The sequence below is a fragment of the Bemisia tabaci genome, chromosome 2 (genome assembly GCF_918797505.1).
Source record: "Bemisia tabaci chromosome 2, PGI_BMITA_v3".
Taxonomy (NCBI): domain Eukaryota; kingdom Metazoa; phylum Arthropoda; class Insecta; order Hemiptera; family Aleyrodidae; genus Bemisia; species Bemisia tabaci.
The window spans coordinates 9360604-9380504 of NC_092794.1; the positions used below are offsets into that span (position 1 = coordinate 9360604).

General features: G+C 38.8%; 2 protein-coding genes across 5 annotated transcripts in view; one reads left to right on the forward strand and one right to left on the reverse strand.

Moving 5' to 3' along the window:
• LOC109040167 (proton-coupled amino acid transporter-like protein pathetic) overlaps positions 1 to 12311 on the forward strand; it is a 100132-nt gene extending 87821 nt beyond the window's left edge. For 2 of the 3 annotated variants that reach the window (XM_072296664.1, XM_019055984.2), the window contains exons 8-10: positions 785 to 960; positions 2564 to 2733; positions 9731 to 12311. In XM_072296664.1, coding sequence (XP_072152765.1) covers positions 785 to 960; positions 2564 to 2733; positions 9731 to 10005 — 621 coding nt within the window. In that variant the 3' untranslated portion in view covers positions 10006 to 12311. Of the gene's footprint in view, positions 1 to 784; positions 961 to 2563; positions 2734 to 5869; positions 6121 to 9730 lie in introns of all 3 variants that reach the window. The other variant, XM_019055987.2, reaches the window with a different exon arrangement.
• A 2407-nt stretch (positions 12312 to 14718) lies between these two features.
• Positions 14719 to 19901, reverse strand: part of Paics (PAICS bifunctional enzyme) — a 34075-nt gene continuing 28892 nt past the window's right edge. Inside the window, exons 6-10 of one of the 2 annotated variants that reach the window (XR_011899233.1) lie at positions 19380 to 19576; positions 18029 to 18179; positions 15865 to 16023; positions 14835 to 15142; positions 14719 to 14791 (exon numbers count right to left, since the gene is read on the reverse strand). Coding sequence is in view for 1 of the 2 variants with exons in the window: in XM_072296665.1 (XP_072152766.1) it covers positions 14979 to 15142; positions 15865 to 16023; positions 18029 to 18179; positions 19380 to 19576 (671 nt within the window). In the remaining variant the exon portion in view is untranslated. Of the gene's footprint in view, positions 15143 to 15864; positions 16024 to 18028; positions 18180 to 19379; positions 19577 to 19901 lie in introns of both variants that reach the window. The other variant, XM_072296665.1, reaches the window with a different exon arrangement.

Sequence of the window (19901 nt, forward strand, 5' to 3'; positions counted from 1 at the left end):
ATCAAAAAGTCAGTTGAAACTTTCTTTCCCCCATAGGATTCGTGTAATTTCGAAACTTCAAACACGTATTTCTCGAAATAGCCAAAACTGCACCTAAGAACTTGTTCACCTAGCCACCTTAATTGTCCTAATATCTAAATGTCCAACCAAAAATGTTTCATAAGAACCTAGCCTAAAAATTGATGTACAATCAATAAAGTGGTTAAGGTTGCAACTAAGAATGAAACTAAGAAAATGCTGCCTTTAGCAGCAGTTGCATAGAGGAGAACTAAAAAATAGTATCCATCATCACACACAACACTCGACCCGAGGCAACTAAAGTAAAGAGGTCAGATGCCAAAACATGGCAGTCAGACTAAAACTTCAAACGCGAAATGTTTCCTCCCTCAGGCTCAAACTTGGCAAACTCGAGACAAACAAAACTTTGGGGGTTTGAAGTGGTTCAATTGGTTTTCTTGTAAAATTTTCTTTTGGAAGCACCCCTTAATATTTAAAATGTGACGAATTCAACATCAAAATTTGCAGTTTTAGTCAAAATTTTTATGTTCGACCTCTCCGATTGACTCGATCCACTGTGCGACGAGTTAACGCGGAAAGAGACTCGAGTTTTGGATGGAGAAAAAGAAAGAGGGAAACACAAAAAATTATGAAATTAAAACTGTTGCACAGCTATAAGCGATAACTCTTATTTTCAGCGTATAAACTCGGCGTATTTTTTCTGGAATGGTTGGTGTTTTAAAATGATAAACGACATTTTGATCAAAATAAAATCATTCTTTCGCAGGTAATCCCCATCGAGAATTCGATGAAAAACCCCGGACACTTCTTAGGCTGCCCCGGAGTCCTGAATATCGCCATGATCATCGTCGTAAATCTGTATGGATGTGTTGGCTTCTTCGGATATTTGAAATACGGAGATGAAACGAAAGGCAGTGTCACTCTCAATCTACCTGCAACAGCGTAAGTAATCTGACTTTAGTGGCGTGGCGTGCTTTGCGATACATCGATTGATCTGCCATTTAAACCTATGGAAAAGGATCGATAAACAGGGTGCTCGCAACGAACACCTTAATAATCGATTCTTTACCATAGCCTCATGTGGAGAAATATCGATAATCGACTATTCACGCCGTGCCACTGCCCGATTCACCGGTAAATGCCGATTTTAAACAATCAACATAACGACGGTGAAACTACCAAACCACGTATCTCGGTTTGCGACGTCGCAGACTTCCTGTCATACTTTATTTTTTTTTAAATGAAAAACTACTTAACATCCAGTCTTGAAAATTTCTGTGATTTTTCCTCTTTGTGCGGAGAAAATTCCGTGAAAATTTCAAGGAATGATATTGATTTGGTCTACTTCAAAAAAATAAAATGTGAGCGTAGATTTTTAAACACCGCAAACGAGATACGTGGTTTGGTAGTTTCACCGTCGATAATGAGTTCCATGTGTTAGAAAAATAGGCAATTTTCAATGCAATTAAAATTGCAACTTACTTTGATTTCCTTGTGCAATATATTTCAATAAGAAGTGTCCCTTCAATTAGTAGATATGCAACTTACATAACACTCTGATGCAGCAGCAATAGTTTTCCTTGTAAATTTAATATTGCAATTTAGTGCAATCTGTGTTACTTTGGTTCTGATCTACTATAAAGTATAATGTTTTGCCTATGATGTGCTTTTTAGAAGCACGAGTGCCCCTACTATTATGCGTTAAATATACTTGTATGATGCTTTAAATCTATATAAATAAAACTTTAAGGGTCAAAATCATGTGATCCTTAATTCTGAGGAACCGCCGAACTGATTCCCTTGATTTTTGTTGCAAACGAAATCTATCGATGTCCAGATGATGCCAAAACTCCGAAACTTTCAATATCCGCTTTTGAAAGTTTTCCTGGAGCTTTTTTAACTTTTATGCCCTAATTTTCCCCATGAGAGTGACCTCTGTGTGTATATGTTACTATACGCGAACTACTACTTGCTGATTGATTCATCTCTCTTATAGCTTCTTAGGGAAGAGCTAATATCTTTCTATAAATCTGTTGGTAAAATTGCCCATTCCGCGGACTGCCCGATGTTTTTGCCCAGTCAGTGAGCTGAGCAGTCAACTCGCGGACTGGCCGGTCTACAGTCTGAAAATCAGTGGCGTGGCGTGAATTGCGATATATCGATTGTTATGCCATTTAAACCTATGGTAACGAATCGATTATTAAGGTGTTCGCTGCGAACACCCTGTTTATCGATCCTTTTCCATAGGTTTAAATGGCATAACAATCGATATATCGCAATCCACGCCACGCCACTGCTGAAAATTACCCCAATGTACATTACGCCGATCGTAAATATTTTGCCAGATTTTTAATGACACATAAATGTATCGAAATGAAAACCGATACGATGTATAAAAATAAACAAACAAATCAAGTTCACGATTAATTTTTTTGCAACTTGTCTTAGGAGTTTTTATAAAATATTTCACCAACGGGGTGTGACATATCCACAATGAGCCATTGATTAAACTTACTTTGACCACGATAATCTTTTGATGTTCCAGATTAGCTGAGAGCATAAAAATCCTCGTCGCTCTGTCGATTCTTTTCACGTACGGACTTCAGTTCACCGTGCCGACCGAAATCGTGTGGAAAAGGATCAGCCATAAATTTTCGGAAGAAAATCAGGAGAAAGGCTACTACATCATGCGAGCATTCATGATTCTGGGCACAGGTATCGACTCGTTCATTTCAATTCGCATGTTAATCCGAGTGCCTCAGACCTATTTGTCACAGGCAAATATCGATTGTTTCATATAGTGTCGATTAATCTCCATCAGAGGCATTGAAAAATTCAGGTTTAACGTTTGGATCCAATTCAATGCTACCTTCAATGCAGCTTCATTCTGTAGTGGCGTGGCGTGCTTTGCGATATATAGATTGATTATCCATTTAAACCTTTGGAAAAGGATCGATAAACGGGGTTCGAACACCTTAATAATCGATTCTTCGCCATAGCTTCAAATGGGAAATCGATCATTCACGCTTCGCTACTGATAACGATCACCCAGAAACGCCTTTGGTCCAAAGGTCAATTTTCAATTATTATTCGTGGTTATCCATGAATAAAGGCACCTCATCCTACAAAGGCAACATTTCAGTCGAGTAAATCTATAAAGTTAGGTTTGAAAACAAGATTATCAGATTTCGACAAAAAACTATCACCGATGTTTCAAAAAATTAGTTGCGAGAGGTTAAGTTCACCTCTGCTAATAGAGAGCGTTTTATTTCTATTCTTTTCCTGTCCTGGGCATGGGTTACTAGAATTTTAAGTAAAATTCTCTTGAAATCATATTTTTTCTTTGAAAAGGGAACTTTAAACTGCTATAGCCACCAGTTTGGTTTCACATCAATGGGCGCTTTGTTTTTTTGCCTCAAAATGTTCATGCTCCTTTATGTTCTGGTATATCAGTATCTCAATTTTGACTTGTTGCATACTAAGCTCTCTCTGCCGCGCTCTCTCAGTCTTCCTTTTTTATTTCATATAATGGGTCATTCTATTAAATTAAGCAAACCTCTCTGAGAGAATATTTCCCGGATATTTTTGTTTGGTATAAGGTTTTGAAGCCCATGCTATAGACAACGCCGGAGTAATGAACAGAGGCTGATCCAGCAATTTGGCAACACCGGATTTCCTCCATTTAAACCTATGCTAAACAACCGATTCTTGTCATAGTATCTGGCCCCTCCAAGAATCGATACATGTCCATAGGTTTAAATGGAGGGATTCCGGTGTTGCCAAATTGCTGGATCCGCCAATGGTAATGAAAAATAATAAAAGACAGATAAAATCACAGTTGTGTGAACTCGCTGTTCAAGTCTCCATGGGTATTATTACCTCTAATATCTCATTCGAATCACAATCAGTCTTGACAAACGGCGCGCGTGTCGCGTCGTAAGCTGCCAAGCAGCGACGGTCAGTGAATCAAAAGCGACCATTTTTCTCTTTTTTCAAATACTTTAACGGCTGCTTCGGCGTCAGTCTCGTGCTGGTCAATCCGAACAGTGGCATGGCGTGCTTTGCGATATATCGATTTATCTGCCATTTAAACCTAGAAAAGGATCGATAGACAGGGGTTCGCAACGTACATCTCAATAATCGATTCTTTACCATAGCTTCAAATGGGGAAATATCGATAATCGATCGCCTCGCATTGAATCTGAGCCGGTTTAATGGGAATCTGCAAAGGCTGGGCAATTAATCTTAGATAATGAGTGGGTCAGTTGTGCGCGCCCAAGAATCTTGTTTTGACAAGGTATGGACACAATCCCAGTCAGTATAAAAATCTCTATTTTTGACCGTCTACGAAGAACGGACCCTTAGTAACTGAAGACTCAAATTGGGTCATTGATATCAACTCAGGAAAGAGTCCTCTGCATATACTGACCCCAAGATAAAAGTTCAAGTAAATTAACCATTTGGCGCTTTTTCACTCTCGTCCGAATAACACTAGCTTGTCAGTTCATATAAATTTTTAACTCTTGGCATGAATAACAATCGATGCTTGGTGATTCAACTAACAAATTAGTTAAAAAAATTAAAAAAATGCCGGCGCATGACTGCTTATTATAACATTTAACATGAAACATAACTTACACATACACATGTAATTCATCTTAAACTTTTCTTTCATTTGTAATGCAATTTAAGCAGGTGGGTCAAGTATCCCTACTTCCGTTGTATCCTGTATGATATATTGAACGTCATACGAACAAAAGTGTGTGAAAATCCTGTATTGTAATTGAGGGGCTCGGAGGACAAGGCACATGAGCGCAATTTTCGCTATTTCCAGAGATACGTGTTAGAAGTTTTGAAATTACCTGGATCCTCATGGCGGAGAGAAAGTTCAAAGTGACTTTTTGATGCTTAAAAATTGGAATTTTTCAGCAAATGTTTCACAAAATATTCATTAAGATTAGTTTTACTTCAAATCATTATCTCAATCAATATGCAATTTTTTCAAGAACTGCACTTATACGCCTTGTCCTCCAAGCCCCTCAATTGAATCGGGACGTGCGAGAACCGCTAATGTCAATTTTTCCAATCTTCAGTTTTTTTGAGTTGATAATACTTGTAAAACGTCGATATAACCCTTAAAATTGATAAAAAAGACTCGTTTTTGAATTAAGATAACCTGGAGACGAGTATTAATGCCACTTTCATGGTTGCATCCAACTCCGAGAAGTATTATCAACTCAAAAAAAATGAAGACTGGAAAAAATGGACATTAGCGGTTTTCGCACGTCCCGACTCAATCGTGCTCGAAAAGGTTATTAACCGCTAACAACGCTTGAAAATAGATAATTTGCGTACAATCTAACCTAACTTACTTCGTAACTTACACTAATTAGAAACTGTTTACGTCTCGATGTTTAACCTTACACGCAAAAGAAGACTCTCTGGATCCGTTAATGCCAGAACCTCAAGGTCCTCCACTCAAAAAAAGGTACCTATGACTCTGAGACCCATAAAAAATGGCTCGGAGATCCATAATTTCTAACCAAAGTGACTTACCGTCCACAGTATGGCTTTCTGAGCCATATTTTATTGGTCGTGAACCTATAAGCATGCTCCACGACCATATTTTACGGCTCCAGTGATCCTAATGAAACTCTCGGTAAGTCACTCTTGCCATACTTACTTCGTGAGTGAGATGATTGGTTGAAAACTCAACCAATCAGAACCCAGGATTCTATCACCGTGACTTGGAGGGCTTCCGGTTGGTCGAGCCTTCGACTGTGGTGTTGCATGGCGGTGGGATGGGATTGAACTTTCGATGAAGAGTGATTTGATTTGTTGATGTTGACAGTGGTGGTAGCGGCGGCGATCCCGAACCTGTCGCCGGCGATCTCCCTCGTGGGCGCCATTTGCTTTTCGACGCTGGGCCTCTTCTGTCCGGCGATAATCGAGACGATCACCTTCTGGGACGATGACGTCGCCACGCCGGGCATCCCGTGGAGGTGGATCAAAAATATGGTCCTCGTTGTCGTCTCCATATTCGCTCTCGTTTCGGGCACCTACGCCAGCATCATAGAAATGAGTCATGAGTACTCGTAAAAGGTGCATACAATGCATGCTTACTCATTTCGACCCATGTTTAGACGGATTTCTGAACTATGTGCATCATTACGTGAACCCTGTTATGCGTATCGACGGTGAAACTACCAAACCACGTATCTCGTTTGCGGTGTTTAAAAATCTACGCTCACATTTTATTTTTTCGAAGTAGATCAAATCAACATCATTCCTTGAAATTTTCACGGAATTTTCTCCGCACAAAGAGGAAAAATCACAGAAATTTTCAAGACTGGATGTTAAGTCGTTTTTCATTTAAAAAATAAAGTATGACAGGAAGTCTGCAACGTCGCAAACCGAGATACGTGGTTTGGTAGTTTCACCGTCGATATGAGGACTTGTCTGTATCAATAGCGGATGTGAAAAATTACCTTTTCGAAACACGTTCATAAAACTGTTTTGGCATCGAGAAATTTTTGAGAAAATACTTGAGATGTGATCTTCGAGATCTGTACATTATGCCAGAGCCAAATATATTAAATTTTTGTGTGAACAAAACAGTTTTTTAAGCGTGTTTCGAAAAGGTAATTTTTCACATCCGCTATTGTTACAGATAAGTCCTCATATATTCTTATGGATCTCAGGGCTCATGTCTTAATGCACATAGTTCCGTTTGACAGAGATACGTCCATTTGATTAAGAGAACTCAAGTTTTCATGGCGAACCTTTTATTTTTTTCCATACTTGTGAGTCTTTTCGAGTGCTGCCATTTTTGTAACAGAGATTGTGGGGTTCCCGGAATTAAAACCGATTTCCCAAAGTTCCAAAAAAATCAGATTTTTTTCAAAAGTTCCAAAGATTGATGCATCATGAAATTTGATATAAAAAAAAAAAAAATCAACACACTTGAAAAAAATCGGTCAAACTGGCGAAAAACACCCAAAATCCCGGGAATTTCCAAGAGTTCGGGATAATTCAAGTTCTTTGAAAAGTTCCGGAATTAATTCTGAATTCCAGGATGGCAGCCTTTTTGCTCAAAGAGTAGGTTCTGCATATTGTCTCTGTGTGGCAATTACAAGTGTTTCTCCATGAAACTCGAATAATTTATCGCATTTTTACAAAATTCTGTACTAGGATTGAACTGAAAGTACTTACAAATTATCAGAGTCGTATATCATATTGTCATTTTCTTATTTCTAGAAAAAAAATTATATTTTAGGAATCCTTCAACCCACACTATAACGTGAGTTACATCGAAAAATTTTGAAATCAGTCATGAAGGATCGAAGGTTTGGGGACCTAAAAGATTAGAGATTTAAGATAGTAAGTATCAAGTTACAAGAAAATTAAGATCGAGTGTAAGAATCTGTCTTGCTTGGCTATGTCCATACAATGGTCATGTAAAGGCTTCAGATTTTGCCTCGTTCAACTAACATTTAACCTCGCAGTGTGAAGTGTCCCATCTTCAAATGTTTCGCTTGATCCTTTCTTTGATAGCTTTGTTGCTTCCGTTGTACATTTTCTTTGGTTTTAATTCTTGAATTATGCTGTCCAATAACATTTGTCATAAAAATATTTGCAGCTTTCCAAGGATCAGTGATGTAAATTGTAAATGTAAATTTAGGATTTAGGTCATGCTAAGCTGCCCCTGGAAAGTACCGAGTCCTAATTTATTTCCTACTCGAAAATCGCATTTGACAAATACGTACGACAGATCAGTAATTGTACTTTTCAGGCGCCAAAAATTTACAAGGATTTATGGCAATAGTCTCATAAAATTTACTATTAAAATCAGCCGAAAGGTCCACATAGCAATTTCATATAGTTGTTTTCATCATTCTATACAAAAGTCACACGGAAAAAAATAAGAAAGTCGTCAAAACCAGCGGCTGGTTAAAAATGCGTCAGCCGCCGTTCACTGGAAAAAAAAACACATTGGATCTAGAGTCCAGACTCTTGAAAACATTGACAAGAAAAAATACTCTTGATTCAATCGGATTTTTGCTTAAATCAAAACGAAATTCGCTTAAATTAAGAGGCTTGGTTCTTGATTTAAGCTAGATTCTAATTGAATCAAGAGTACTTCCCTGATAAAAATTGGCGATAAGAGCTGCGTTTCAAAATACCATAGGAATTCTTTAGCCGGCTAAAGAAGGCTACAGAAAATAATATAGCTGGCTGTAGAATGCGGAGAAAATCATACGGCCGGGCTATACGAAGCGATGAAAAATTATGCAGCCGGGCCATAGTTCCTATCGCCGGGCTTTACACTTTATCGCCTGGCTGTTGCTTTTTCGCCATCGGCTATAAAAAATTGTGTAGAATTTCGTGTGCTTTGGAAATCGTTAAGTTTGATACGGAACCACCTTAATATTTACAAAACACACATTATATTTTCCTTTAATACATGCTTTTTTTCATCAATTGAGATGAGAATAATTCATACAGGATGTGCAAACATTTCAAAATCATGAGTTGAATAATGCTGACTCCGCCAGATTAAATATTAGAGCCTAACACAAAGCGAATCGGCGGCGCACTGGCGCCTACAAACCTAACAGGGATACTTCACGCATTGCGCAATGCGTGTAGTATCCCTGTTAGGTTTGTAGGCGCCAGTGCGCGTTTTGCGCTGGCTGCCCGCCCGCCGCGCCGCAGCGTGTCACGGCGCTTGAAGCAACTATTTCACACCAGAGGTATTGCACAGTATCATACGAAACTGAAGGCGCTCTAATATATTAGGAATGGGAGGCATCCATCAAAAGTACGGAGCTTTCCTCGCAAAATAAATCAAGATACTACGGCTCAAAAAGAGAGCAGTAGTCCAAAAACTCACTAAGTCCCAGCATCCGTAATTAGTAACGATTAACATGCACTTTATCGCCTGGCTGTTGCTTAATCGCCATCGGCTATAAAAGGCTATAAGAAATTGTGTAGCCGGCTATAGAAGCTATTGGAAATCTTACAGCCGGCTGTAGGTCTATGGTATTTTGGGACACAGATTCAACTGCCAATTTTTACCAGGGCTTCTCTTGTCGGTATTTTCAAGAGTCTGGACTCTAGATCCAATGTGTTTTTTTTCTAGTGTTCGATAACTACCGGGTTAGTCGTGTCCTCTACCGCGGTAGTGATTCGTAACTACCGCACGGAAGCTGGCGTATTTTTAACTAGTCGCTGGTTGTGACGACTATCCTATTTTTTCCTGTGTATGCTGTAAATAGACTCTGGTCATAATTAGAAGCAGAGACAAGAGACCCTCCACTAGTATCTTGGCCATTGTGGAAGCTTTTACTTTCGGGACTTCAGCATTCTACTGTTGACTTACCTACATTGTTGATGTTTAACAACGTGTTGGCAGTTTCGTTTTGCAAACAAGTCGAAAATGGCCGAAGTTTGCGAAACTTGTTTGGCTCATGACGTCACCCGAAGCTCATCATTGACCATGTAGGTAGGTCAACAGCCGAAATTGAGGTGATGACTGTTGCTCCCTAATAATTGTCCATAAGGAACTGTTGAATCCCCGAGAGTAAAATCTTCCACCTGTCGCTAGGAGGCCAGTGGAGGGTCTCTTGTCTCTGATTAGAAGTGTCGATTCACAAAAGTATATGAACAATTAACATTTTTTTTTTTTTTTTTCATTTTTACTTTTTGACAGTGGTGGTGGCATCGGCTGTGCCAAACTTGTCGCCTGCAATCTCCCTCGTCGGGGCAATCTGTCTCTCGACGTTGGGTCTCTTCTGTCCGGCGGTCATCGACACCATCACGTTCTGGGAGGAGGACATCACTGCTTCGGGAATCCCGTGGCGGTGGGTAAAAAATGCCGCCATTGCCATAGCCGCACTGTTAGCTCTCCTCTCGGGCACCTACGCGAGTCTCATCGAGATGATCCACGAGTACTCGCAGCTACCACCAATCGCGCCAGTGGAGTGATTTTCAATCGGTCTCCACAGATCAAGTCTCCGTTGGCGAACATCAATTTCACATTTTGTGTATTTGCAGGAACCCAACACCCTCATAAAAAATAGGCCAGTTCCAATGATCGTATGGATTGCATTTTGCAAAAAGGAACCAGAAGAATTGCGATGATGCTAAGATTGTGCATTTTCATGCTTTGCAATAAAATTACTGAAAACATGAAAAAATATGATAATTACATTGTAGTTTTGTCTTAAATTTACAGTTTTTAGCGAGTAAAATAGCAACTGTAAATGAATAATCAGGTTTTTTTTTCCAAGACAAAAGAAGTTGCACAATCTTAGCAACAACATTCCAATGCTCCTTTTTTGCAAAATGCAAGCCATATAAGATCGTATTTTGATGGCCAAGCTTATAGTTCAGAAAATTTCATACTGTATTGCTATTTTTTCTTTTCCCTTTCATTTAAATCACAGGCGGATCCAAGAAGGGCGTAGGGGGAGCACGCCTCCCCCGTTTGCTCGAAAAAAAGGACGAAGAGAAAGAGAAGGGAGAAAAAGGTAGGATCGGAGGGAAAACGCTTAGATCTGTCAATTATTCATGACGAAATTGACTCAAATTGCATATTTAATGCTTCAAAAAAATTTCTGGGGGAGGCCCTCAGACACCCTTCCCCCCCACGTTCGAGGTGTCTGGGTCCGCCTATGATTTACCTTTGTAAAAATATATTAGCAGACTTGAGTAAAAGGGTCGTAACTAAATTTTTGCGTGTGTTAGCATTCGTGCTGTGCTTAGAAGAGACTTCATGTGTGAAACAATTCGGTAGTCATGACACTGACGTCAGCTGCAAGGTGCAAAACTTGAATAATTAAGAATTCGGAAGCGATGGGGCACTCGGGCACTTTTCTCGTGATATCCCGAATCAGGGAAAAATGTAATTACGACCCTCCTCCATGCCTTAAGCTACTTTTGATGCGAAACGTTTTTCCCCCGAAACTCCAATGTCAATGTATTATTTTTATTTCATTCCATGCACTTAAATGCAGTAACCTATCCTATCGATACAGACTTTTATTCAACTATACCATAACACATTTATGCCTTAAAGTCCTTTCACTGTCGAGCCGTATGCCTTTACAACTTCTAAACTATGCACACATTGAAAGATATTTTCTGATTGTTTGCAAATCCCTAATCAAGTGATGTTACTTAATACTTGCTTAGGCTGTAATACACATTTGTCAGTCAATCACTGTTACAGTATACGTACTGAGTTATTATTTTAAATTGATTATTATACCTGACTTACTATACTTTTCATAATGTTACACCGTAAAAAAGGATCATACATACTTACCCAGAGCGCATTCAAATGATAAAAGATTGCGACTTGAAGTAAGGTCCTTGGAATATTATACAGTCAATTTTGACAACAGACTTAGGTTCATCATGTAGTGAAACTCAATGCAGTTATTTGACGGAGAAACAGTTCAAAAATTAGAGGTTACATATATAAATATTGAATTAAACCATCGCCTCAAGAGCATTTTTTAAAGCAAACTTGTTTCAATAACCGATTTCTTCATTTTTTCTATGATTTTTATTTTAAAGGAACGATATTGTATCAATGTCGTGAGAATAGAAGTATATGTAAAAGATGTACAAATGTACAATATATGCCGTAAACCCAGTTACATTGTGATTCTATTAAATAAATGACGATTAACCTCTTAACAAATTACCCATATACCCATTTATTATTCACATAGCATCTTCTTATTAATTTTCTTGTGTGTGTTCTTTTTTTCTTTTTTTTAATAATTTAACAAATTTATGGCTTGAATATTTTCCACTGATTTTTTTCTACATGATCAGTCAAAAATTGACAATATTTCTTTCTTTCCCCTAATGACTGTTATCTTTTCATATTTTAATGTTATTCTAGAGCTTTTACGAGCTTTTCTAGAGCTTTTCTAAAGCAATTAGATTTACTCCATAATACCCATAATCTAATCGGCAAGCTGCTTTAATACATGAAGAAATGCGAATAAAATCAATAATAAATTGGTGCATTTCAAAGTTTGTTGTTAAGAATGAGGATGAGACTTGAGAGTAAATTATATCAGCTGTATCTCAATACCACAGCGGCTCAATGCGTATTATTTCTGAAATGTATAAGTAAGTAAATTAAGTTGTCATACTTGTAAATAATCATCATTTTGTACATAAAGACTGTATTTTTTTAACTGATTTTTCAATTGTATTTATGTAAAAAATGCTGTAAATGTGGAACATATTTTAGTATCATCATCAATACCTTAGTTTACTCGTTATTTATTTCCAAGTTAAAAAACTTTCATGGGTTTCATGGGTATGGATAAGTGCAAAGAATGTCGGAGGAGAGGTTGCCCAAAAAAGTTTTGGATTGGGTACCACCTGAGAAAAGGCAACGGGACGCCCCATGAGGGGATGGCGGCAGGGCCTTGACGAAGAGATGTTCCGTTGTTAGTTGCCTGATAATCTTTGGGAAGATAGGCGTGGAGTTTGAGTGTCGCAGAACACCAAAGTGCATCGTAGGAGTGACTTTCATGCATGTATGTAAAAAAATGTATTCATACGCTGGCTTTGAACTCAAAAAATAGATCCATCGAGTAGAAATGGTAAATCTACAAAGGTATTTTTGAAAGAAAAAAAATGGGGGAAACCCGTGTGTACACTATCTCAATACAATATACATCGGGTAAATGTTAAGGAAAATATGTTTGATTTTTGTAAACCCTCTGTTTTTTACTCACATTTTTCAAAAAGGAACCACTATTTCAGCCTCAAAAATGAAAGCACTCATCTGCAAACATGCATCAAGCCGCTTTCACATAGCGCAGCCTCGCGCTCTGCGACGCCCAATCGCCATTCAGCCATGCTAAGGAAGAACGCCGTATGAACCTTCAGGCGATGCCAAATTTCCTTTGACAAATCACTAATTTTCAAGAACATTTTTGAATATTTTTCTTCCAATCGTTCAGATACTTTTGCTCGCAATTCCACCGAAAAGTCCTGAAAATTTCAAGGGAAAATATTCACAACTTTCCTAAGAAACGAACATTTTATCGAAGGAAATTTGGCAACTCTCGAATGTTCATACGGTGTTCTTCCTTAGCACGGCAGCATTGCCCACTATCCTCCCGGAGATCGTCAGGCATTTGGCACTCCTGATCTCCTCTCTGATCACCTATCTGCATGCCTATTATTGCCTATGGAAATTAATGACGTACATATTGTTTTCAAAAGAGCCAGGAAAAAATTCCTCATCGCAAGATGTGAGGTCAATGTTGTGCCACTCCGTCGTTTTCCGCACGAAAGAACGTAACTACATTTCAATGTTGCCAAATTTCCTTTCGTAAATTGCATTTCAACCAGAAAAGTATTGGGCATTTCTAACTGAAAATTTCACTGATTTTTCTTCCGATTTTATGCAAAAATCAGACAAATTTGGATATAAATTGCACACTTACATTTTTGTAAAATAAATTAATTGTTGGAGTCAATTTGGCAACCTTGGATTGGAGTTACGTTCCTTCGTGCGGGAGACGACGACTCGTGCTATCGTTCGGAGATCGGGATGAATTCTCCTGCAAATGACGAGGTGATACTCGCTGAAGTTTGCTCTTAAGTTATGGGTCTACGATGTGAGATTGCATTACGTTTGAAGATTTCGGCGTCACGTGGGGAGATGCGCTGGCTTAGTTTCATTATAGACGCCGATACATCGATGACCAAGCAAAATAATTGGAGGTTAAGCGAAAGAGGTGGCATGGTCACCTATGAAAAACATTTATACTCTCGTTTTCGGCAAGTCAGGCTGAACTCAATTACAGACTCCTGAGTTTCAAAGAAATAGATCTCGTTTCTGAAAATCTTACCTTAACTGCAAAGTAGACGTAAATGTTGAGAAATAAACGTCGAAACAGTGACTGCTTCAGCTTAGAGCTCGGATCATCTTAAAATTTGGTCAAATTAAAGTCGCTATTTTTAAAATTTACATAAAGATCAAACACGAGAGGATAATATCATCATAGACTTTCACGAAATTAAATCCGCAGACTACGATATATCACTTTATTTCAAGATGGAGTGAGAGCCAGAGAGGCGTAAGTGCATTGCAATGTTGTAAAATTTTACCTCAACGAAAAGCTCCCACCAAAATCCGACTTGTAAAAAGATTTTTTTTTTTTCGAATTGAAAATCGTGAAGAAACTCTCTGTAATTAAATCCGACGGTGAGCTTTTCAAAATTGACCGTTAGAGATCTATCATGAGATGAGACGCAGCCCTAAATAAAAACGCTTTTTTTCTTACTGTTATTGTAAACAACTTTACTAATGGTCCGCGCAACTTGGAAACGCCTTCATTTACAAGTGGCGGCAACTTAATCAACAAGACAACAGCACTTGTTTGCCTACTCAAACGCTTGAAGGGGATTTAGAAGTCCATAGAGTACCTACTATTTTTTAGATTGGTCTTATTACACATCGCAACTTTTGTCACGGTCTACTCATTACGAGGATGGTAGTAACCAAAATCTGACAATCGGTTCTTAATTGGTACAAGATTGGCTTTTAACCAAACTCACAATTGAAATTCGACTTTACACCTTGACAAACAGGCGAATCAAATTCAAGTAAATTCACGATAAATTCTGCATGAGAGTGTCAATCATCTTACATTCAGAAACAATAAAAATATATATTTATTAATTATGTAAAAAAATGCATTGATTATAACATGTACAAAACATAAGGGTACTTATTGACTCATTGAAAAAGGCCACAAAAATTGATGAAAAACGGGATACTTGCATTGCACTTTAGATAATCCAGAGGTTTAAGACAATTCAAAGCTTCAAGCTATATGTGACAAATACAGCAAGGCCTCGCTGATAAACCTCATGCTTAGGTTAAAAACAGTTCAAAAATAAGAGCCAATCGGCGTTCAGCTTTGGTTTCTGGATTCTTTATCAACCTGTTTAAGTTTTATGAAATTTGACAATTGCTTAACTCGTAGTCTAGACCAAATAGCATGGTTCGAAAGAGCATGGATGCTGGCTGCGGCTTGAGCAGCGGCCTCAGGGTATCGGACAGTCGTGCAACCAAGACCTGAAACATGATGGTAGCAATTCTTCATTAATATTGATATGCTGAAATTATTCAAAAAAGGCTCTTAAAGGCCCGATGAAATGACGAAATTATTCTATGTTTAGTAATAAACTTTAAAAAATGGCTCATAGAAAAGGAATTGGTTTTTTAAAAAAACGGGCGTTGGGGGGAGGACTTTGGATACCCACCCCCACCTCTACGGATAGTCAAACTTTCAGATTGTTTTAAGAGGATATGGTGATTGTAAAATTTTCGTAAAACAAGCAACTGTTATATTGGTTTACTATCGCGAATTTTATCAAAGGTAAATGACGTGTAGAGTACGAGGCACGTATTAGAAACGCGACAAATAACTCAGAAACTGAGAGATATGCAGTTCAAAAAGCTCAACTTTTCCGAAAATTTGCAATGCCCCGATTTTGCGCCGAACTGAATGACGTGATTCGGCACTTATCATAAGCGAGCACTGGTTTCTAAGACTCTCGTCAAATACCTTAAATCGACAATATATCCGTCGTTGGAAATTCAATTGAGTCTTTGGGCTTTTTGAAAGCTGGCTTGTCCGGGATTTTGACTCCAAATATATGCACTAAATCAATGGTACTTTCAGAATGTTAAATAAAAGCCACAAGCTTTAGTGAACAATTTATATAGTGGACTACAATTTAGATTGCAAGCAAACACTGGCATATCGTGGTTTAGGTGGTAAATGTAAATGTTACCTGAGGGAGTATTGAGAGATGACCAGATATCATGACTAGCTTCTCCCGAAGAGAGGGGAGGACAATTTATGACAGGCATAACTGTGTTACCGGCAATTACAGGGCCTAGCCCGTTGCTGCGCCCGGCAACAGCGATGAATACAACAGGCTCGGAACTACCTGAAAATGAGTAAAAAAATGCAGTTTTCACTTTAAAAAAGACAAATAGAGATAGAGAAAATAAAAAACCAATACCTAGGGTTGCCCCAGGATTTCGCAAATGAAATTTCCTTACAATTCCCTGATTTCCCTGACACATTTTGGCGAAATTCCCTGACAATTGAATTCATGATGGTTCAGAGGACATAGTTGAAAATAGTTCGCAGGCAAAATTTGTTATTGGAAACCTCAAACCTATTCTAGGAGGCAAATAAAGGTGATTTAACAAATTGTCCCTGATATTTTCGTCATTTTCCCTAATTTTTTAAAATTCCCTAACATTTCCCAGTTTTCCCTGACTGTAACAACCCCGAATACCTAAGTATTCACAGGCTGCGGGGGTGCCTTCATCCTCGATGCAAAAAAACAACAATTAACCCTGTTTTACTAGAAAAGAGATTTTTAGGATACCTATCTAAGTAGCAGTGATCGTGATAAGTTGCGATTTGATTGGAGAATTTATCGCGATTTCATCGACGTCAATTTATTGCGATATTATTGAATAAAAAATTGCATTTTCATAGCTTAAATTTGAAATAAAATCGCGATTTTATCGACGGCGATTCATCGCAATATTACTGAACATAAAATCGTGATAAATCCAGATAAGATTCCAATTTTATCGAACTCGATTTCACAGACATACAATCGCAACATGGTTGGGATAATCGCTCGGATGTTGACGATCCTAATAGTGATTTCATCGTCAATAAATTGTAGAAACATTGCAACTTCAAAATATTCATTTCAAAATATCACAATTTTTCGGAGCAATGTAAATCGCGGGGACGCGTTTGAAAAGTAGTGAAACAGCAAATTGGGGGAATGGAGATGTTGCATGTGTGAGGAATTTGCGATTTGACTGTAGATTCTTGTGTAAAAGTTCGCGAGAAACACGATGGTGCCACTGGTTTTCTCTGAAATCAACTCCCAAGCTCAAAAAAAGCTCTCAAGTTGAGGCCAAAATGGAGGGGATATCCCACGCTATTCTGAGAGTCCACCTCTACATCAAGTCAAACTCTCCATGCAAAGATAGGGAGCAAATACTTGAGAGCTTTTTTTGAGCTTGAAAGTTGATTTCAGAGAGAACCAGTGGCACCATTGTGTTTCTCGCGAACTTTTGCATAAGAATCAACAGTCAAATCGGAAATTCCTCACACATGCAACATCTTTATTCGTCGCCGGATCGGAAATGGGCCTGTTGCAAACTTTTGCTAGAGCAAAACTAAGAGTTGTTTCCTACAGATAATGCCTCAAAAATCACGATGAGCGCATCGGCAAAGTCTGAAATGCACTCATAACTTCACAATCTGCGTAAGAAATTTGCGGTTTTTTGAGCTTCCCGCTTCGAAAACGATACTACGGTACAGGTGAACATTTTGTTAGAGGAGTCGTTCCATTGGCGACAATACTCATCATGGCCGACGCCAGTCCGCCAAAACACGTGTGATGGGACGAGATAACACTTGAACAGGATTAAACCATATAACAATCGGCGTGTTTACGTTCATATTTTCCTCGCCCGCCTTAATTGACCTTGAACTCTCCTCGAATTACGCGAGGAACTGCGCAAGCGTCGGCCATGATGAATATCGCCGACGATGGAGCGACTCCTCTAACAAAATGTTCACCTGTGCAGTAGTATCGTTTTTGAAGCGGGAAGCTCAAAATAACGCAAATTTCTTACGCAGATTGTGAAGTTATGAGTGCATTTCAGACTTTGCCGATGCGCTCATCGTGATTTTTGAGGCATTATCTATAGGAAACAACTCTTCATTCTGCTCTAGCAAAAGTTTGCAACAGGCCCATTCCAAAGAACATCTTGCTAACGGATTGACCAGGGTCCATCGACCTTGTTTTAGTGTCAGTAACCAAGTTTTTGGCTCAAAAAGTATCAAACGGATGTTCCTTAATTTAAATATTACTCGTTCCTTTTCTTTCAGAAACTTACGAGTGCATAGCTTACCTTCATACTCTGCGACAATATCCAGGGTATCAGTCGTGGTTTTGTGAGCCGAGGATACTCTGATCTCGGCTTGTAAACCCAGGGCTGAACAGTGCTTGACGATTGCATTGGTGTGATCTGCATCTCCTGGAGACGCCATTACAATCACAACCTTGGGAAAAGATCACTTATAATAGCCACAAATCAACAAAACGCGAAAACATAGAGGAAAAGAACCTATATGAACCTATAATATGATGTCATGAGCGGATCCAGGCACTTCGAATTTGGTGGGCGAAAGGGGGGCCAGCGGGCCGATTATTGAAATTGATAGACAAAGCGATGGACAAAGAAAACATAGAGAGCAAGAAGCGATCCTATTGGTTAAAACGGGTGGCTCTCATAGACTAAGGGAGAAAATTATGGACTGACTGTCGGGTCTCTCATGGGTTGCCGTTAGTTAGTCTATTACCTACCTCCTTTGTCCCTTGCAACCACCCGCTTCCACCAATAGGATCCCTCCATATTTCTTTTGTCTTTTTTGACTATAGCTTTGTCTATAAATATCAAGAATCGACCCGCAGGGAGCTGCCCCCTTAAAAATTTCGAAATTTTACAGCATCTGGTAAGCAGTTTAAATCATTTCCGTCCTGAATATTATCAAATATAAGCGTCCTTCCTATTTCTTCGCCCCGTTCCTTCCTTCTTTCTCTCTTCTCTATTTCTTCCTCCTATTTTTGAGCGAAAAGGGGGGGGGGAGCATAACCCCCTACGCCCCTCCCTTTGAACCCGCCGATACATTATGTTAAACTTAAAAGCTGTGTAGGATTGCGTATCACAGACCAGATTACCTTAGTGTCCTATTATTTTACCGTCGCCTCCTTGGTAGATTCCTCTTTCAAAATTCAAATGGGTCAGTTGCGGTGGTCACAGAATCGTGTTTTGATGCTTTAATCTTGCATATCAACTGAAAATAAGAAGATCGGTCCAAGCAGCAACTTTCTACGTTGAATATTAACCGAGATATCGCGCCTTGAAAAACTCGATTTATGACGTCATCCACCGCGGTACCACATAGCATATCATGCACTACCGCGGTGGATGACGTCAAAAACCCATCATTTCAAAGGACGATATCTCGGTTAATATTCAACGTAGAAAGTTGCAGTTTGGACAAATCTTCTTATTTTTAGCTACTCTAAAAGAATCAAGCGTCAAAACACGATTCTGGACCAGCGCAACTGACCCACTTTAGACTAGGTTACAAACGTACATCGGTGCGCCTAAGGGAGCATTTCATTGTTCCTTTTTGACTCATAACTCGGAGACATTTCGACCTTTTACCTTGATAGTTTTAAAAAGAGCAACACACCTTCGACGGAGTTCCTGCTACTATGAGGTCCAGTTGGTCTGATATCCATCTGAAATTTTTAATGACGGTGGCTAAATCATCAGCAGTGACATTGTTGAGGTTCCGGTAAACTTGCTTGTCTTTCATCAGCCTCCTGTCTCCAGATGGCCACAATCGCCATGAGTCGCTGTCGATAACATCGGCGAGGACTATTTCACCTTCACATCGTTGAAAAAGACAAAAATTATAACAGATAACAAAAATGTGCAATACTACAAAGCAAAATGTGTAGCAAAAAGTAACTAAAGAAAAATTGTGATAAACTTAAGAGACTCAGGTAGTGTATCGAAAGATATCTAACATTAATTTTAAAAATTGTTAAAAGCAAACTATATGCAACCCTCATTACAGGAGGGAAAGAACGAGACTAAATGTAATTTTTACTATTTTTACTGATATATTTACCAAACATTATTGTGCTTTTAATAATGCATTTATCGGAAAAATCACAATGTCGCGATAAAAATCAGTGATGGTTTACTT